This window comes from Monopterus albus, unplaced genomic scaffold (assembly GCF_001952655.1).
Source record: "Monopterus albus unplaced genomic scaffold, M_albus_1.0 scaffold107.1, whole genome shotgun sequence".
Lineage (NCBI taxonomy): Eukaryota > Metazoa > Chordata > Actinopteri > Synbranchiformes > Synbranchidae > Monopterus > Monopterus albus.
This window is the reverse complement of record NW_018127987.1, coordinates 1,185,813-1,189,522: the sequence shown is the minus strand read 5'-3', so window position 1 is coordinate 1,189,522 and position 3,710 is coordinate 1,185,813. Positions and strand designations below refer to the sequence as shown.

The window sequence follows — 3,710 nt, the reverse complement described above, 5'->3', positions numbered from 1 at the left end:
CTTCACATCAGGTATTATTTACCTTAGAGCTGCACATCTATCAGAGCACAAATATTTCATCTCCCATGAAATACATCAGCAGATAGCTCATCCATTTCAATAGCTGACAGCCTGGCCACTGCCTTTCATATAGTGATAGAGCTGAGAGATGGAATGCTTTTGTTCCCATCTGCTTTGTTCTGGCATTGAGCTCTTATGCCCAAAATTAGCGTGAGGATACAGAAAATATCACACTCCCTTACTGTAGGTGTGGGTACACAGCACCACACAGAAAAATTACTGTGAAGACTGACTTGGATAAATACATAACCACTTTTATATTCAGACACTCATAAAAGTATACAGTAAGTTTAATGTGTGTCTTTATGTATTCCTATAACCTCACAGTTCCACAAATGAAATCACAAACGAACAAAAAACCTGTACTTACGGGTCATCCACATCACTCTCTGTCTCGCTATCAGGCCTCTCCCTCTCTGCATCTCCTTTATCCTTCTCTGGAAGTGGTTCATCAGAAGAGGGGGGAGGCCGAGATGGGGGACATCTTTCTACAGCGGGAGGTGCCTCTGCAGGCTCCAGTGTCTGCGCTGCCACCCTCTGACATTCTTAGGAAAAACAACAAAAAGTTGCATACTTGTTCAGGGAAAGGTAAACTATATGTGGTGCTCAAAACAGAATGAAAGTCCCCAAAAAAGTTATATCAAAGCTCTAATACATAAACCTTTAATTCAGCCATAAAGGTATTCTGTACCTGTCTTCAGACTGGCTGCTTGAGGGTGGCTGACTGGGTGCTGGGCCTCTCCCGGCTGAGAAGAGGCATCTGATTGGGTGGGTGCAAGGAAAGGGACCAATGAATGCCAAGGGAAGACGGGAACTGACCGGGGCTCTACATTGGTCCACACTGCAGAGGAAAATGATGGTGTTAATTGCCAACAGCCAACACCATCAGATGTCTGTAACTGCAGAACATCCTCCCATGCTCAAATATCACATTAAAAACAACCAGACCTTCTTACATTGAGGTTAACAAGATGCAATTTCCTTATTTGGTAATCCATTCCTACTCCAATCACCAAATATATTTTCTAAAATTAGTTTGCAATGTAATCATCCATCAGGTTTTTTTAATCATTTGAATTGATGGAATAATTAAATGTAATAAAATCAGGCACAGAGTGCAATGTTTATGTTATGGGATATGCTGAGCACTGCTGGCTTTCATTTTGGCCATCAAACCAGGGGGTAGTTAACATATCAGACAATAAGTGAATAAGGTTATTTACCTGTCAGAAAAGAACAATATCAGTACTTTAAAACCTACAGAGAATATCAGTACAGTCATAGTTGCACACCTCCTGCCACTTGTGTGGTTAAATAACTCCATCAACAGCAGATGTACCATAGGACTCTCTGTTCTCAATAACAGATTGGACAGAGAACAGAAGCTGGTCCACTTTCAACCTTCATAAATCAATAAAGGACTATATAAGTCATACTAACTTGGTTCCTGTTATTGAAAAAATATATTAAGGAAAAACTTTCAAATAAAATATCTCCTTTAACCCTTCAAAAGCAGGTTCCATCTGCTGTTAATTCACCACATTCAACACAGGACTGCATTGTGCTACAGCTGAACAATAATGACATACTGCTTTATGTACACAGATATGGGGAAAAACAACAACAAAAAAACAATAATTTTATTTGAAACAGTAAGGTAAGTGACATGAACTGACCAAACATGCTTAATCCTTGGCGGAGATACTGAGGATTCTCTGACGAGAACATGGTTGAATGAAATCCTTAATGTTTCGCCAAAAAAATAACTGTGATATGTCCTTTTAAAACATCTCTTCTACAATGAACAAAATTCCGGGTAAGGAAACATCTTTAATCCAAAACCTCGAGCTGTTATTGCCGGGAAGCTCAGAGATGACGAGAAGTGCTCAGTGGTGACTGTATCCGTTTCATCCCTACAGGTTGCAGTCATCATTCACAGTAACTACTGCATCATACCCTACACTCATAAGGATTTTAAGATGTAGCACTGAGAGGTAATCGTTTTATTCTGATGCGTGTAAAAATGGAATACGCATGTCAAGTTGAGTCTCTCTCTCTCAGAATGCCGCAACCTTATACGCACACGTAACAAACATTAGTGGACAAAATGTACAATAAACGATTATAATAAAAAAAAAAGTCTGATTTGTAAGAAAGCAACAGTGTATAAAATATCCACTTAAAAGATGATTATGATCGAAGGCATGCTCCTCCTCCCTTTGGTCTAATTACCCCCGATGCCCTCTCTCCCTGTTTGTTTACATTACTACTGCAGCTCGGCGATGAAGGGGTTAACAGGGCCTTAAACCCATCCACGGCCTGGATTAAAACATCCACCCGGAAACTACGCAGTCTTTCTAGGCCATGTCAAACCTTGATTTGCGCTACAATACAGCTTCAGGTTGGTGATCAGGTATTAAGGAGCACAGAGCCCCCGAGTCGAATAGCTAAAGGGCTGCTGTAAGGCGCACCGTATCGATCAGGATTAACAGCATTGCAACACGAAAATTGGGGAGATCAAAGCTAAGGTGATTCGTCTAACTTTGAAAGGCGGAGTAAGAATCCGCTTTTACCCACGTTTGCACAGTTTACTCAAACAAAAACACATTAATGTTCACCAATTCATATACTAAAGGACAGAGAGGCTGATTTAGCTGCTTCTTGCAACAACCGGAGCCTCAAGTGCACAGCTCCAAATTGAACCAACCTCTCGGGAACGCCCCTGGTCGTGCACCCGCCGCGCAGACACAGGCAAAAGAAACGCAATTGTTCTCATGGCTCAACTACACACGCGTATTCGCACGAAGTAACTGCCAAAATAATCCAGTGAAGACTGTCTGACAAGTGCATTTCGCCAAATACTAACTTATTTTTCTCATTACTTTCCCATCAGATTTATACTATGCACCTGTCTTAACCTAACATTTACTTAACACCTGCCAACATACAAAATCACCTACAAAAGGATAGCGACCAACTTGTGTTTATCCCTGTTTACTACGCATAAGCAGATGCCGCTGACTGTAAATCTGGTGCATTCATCCATCACACAGTGCTTACAAGCCTGCTATCCATCAGTTTGATCATCAGGAGCTATCACGACAGTGTCGTCACTACTAGTACTTAGTGCTCATCTGATATCTGTACAATTTTCCAACTCCTATCCTACCAGACCAATTTGGCCATAAACATGACGTTAGCTAGCAACTGATGAGACTACAACACAGCAATAAAAGCGACCATGGTGAGCACTCATGGCTTCAGTCAGCGCGGAGAAAACAGGGATGAATCGCAGTTGTGTTTCCGTCTCCTCCTCGGTCAAGCACTTAAGGTAGCAAACGAGTGGCTGGAAATACAAGACCAGAGCCCGACTACAGGGATTTAAAAAGAAGCGGTACAGTATATTTGGATGTAGCCGTTGGTGGGGTCCGTCCGTCTCCAGCGGGTTAGCTAGCCACTTCGTGCGGACGACATCGGCGCGCACACCGTGCAGTCCGTTTTATACTTGGTGTTACGTGTGTTGTTTGACTCCAGAAAAGTCCTCGTATCGCACCTCCACAGCTCCCAGCCCGAGTTTACTCCTTTCTTTATTTAATTTTTTGTCGTTCCTCTCTCGCTCTCGCAAACCTTGGCCCTTTCTTTCTCTTTCC

At 42.2% G+C, this 3,710-nt stretch overlaps 1 protein-coding gene across 4 annotated transcripts in view; it reads right to left on the bottom strand.

Moving 5' to 3' along the window:
* cicb (capicua transcriptional repressor b) overlaps positions 1 to 3,710 on the bottom strand; it is a 39,420-nt gene that overhangs the window by 14,960 nt on the left and 20,750 nt on the right. For all 4 annotated transcript variants that reach the window (XM_020610797.1, XM_020610798.1, XM_020610796.1 and 1 more), the window contains exons 3-4: positions 752 to 901; positions 431 to 605 (exon numbers count right to left, since the gene is read on the bottom strand). In XM_020610797.1, the coding sequence (XP_020466453.1) occupies positions 431 to 605; positions 752 to 901 (325 nt within the window). The remainder of the gene's footprint in view (positions 1 to 430; positions 606 to 751; positions 902 to 3,710) is intronic.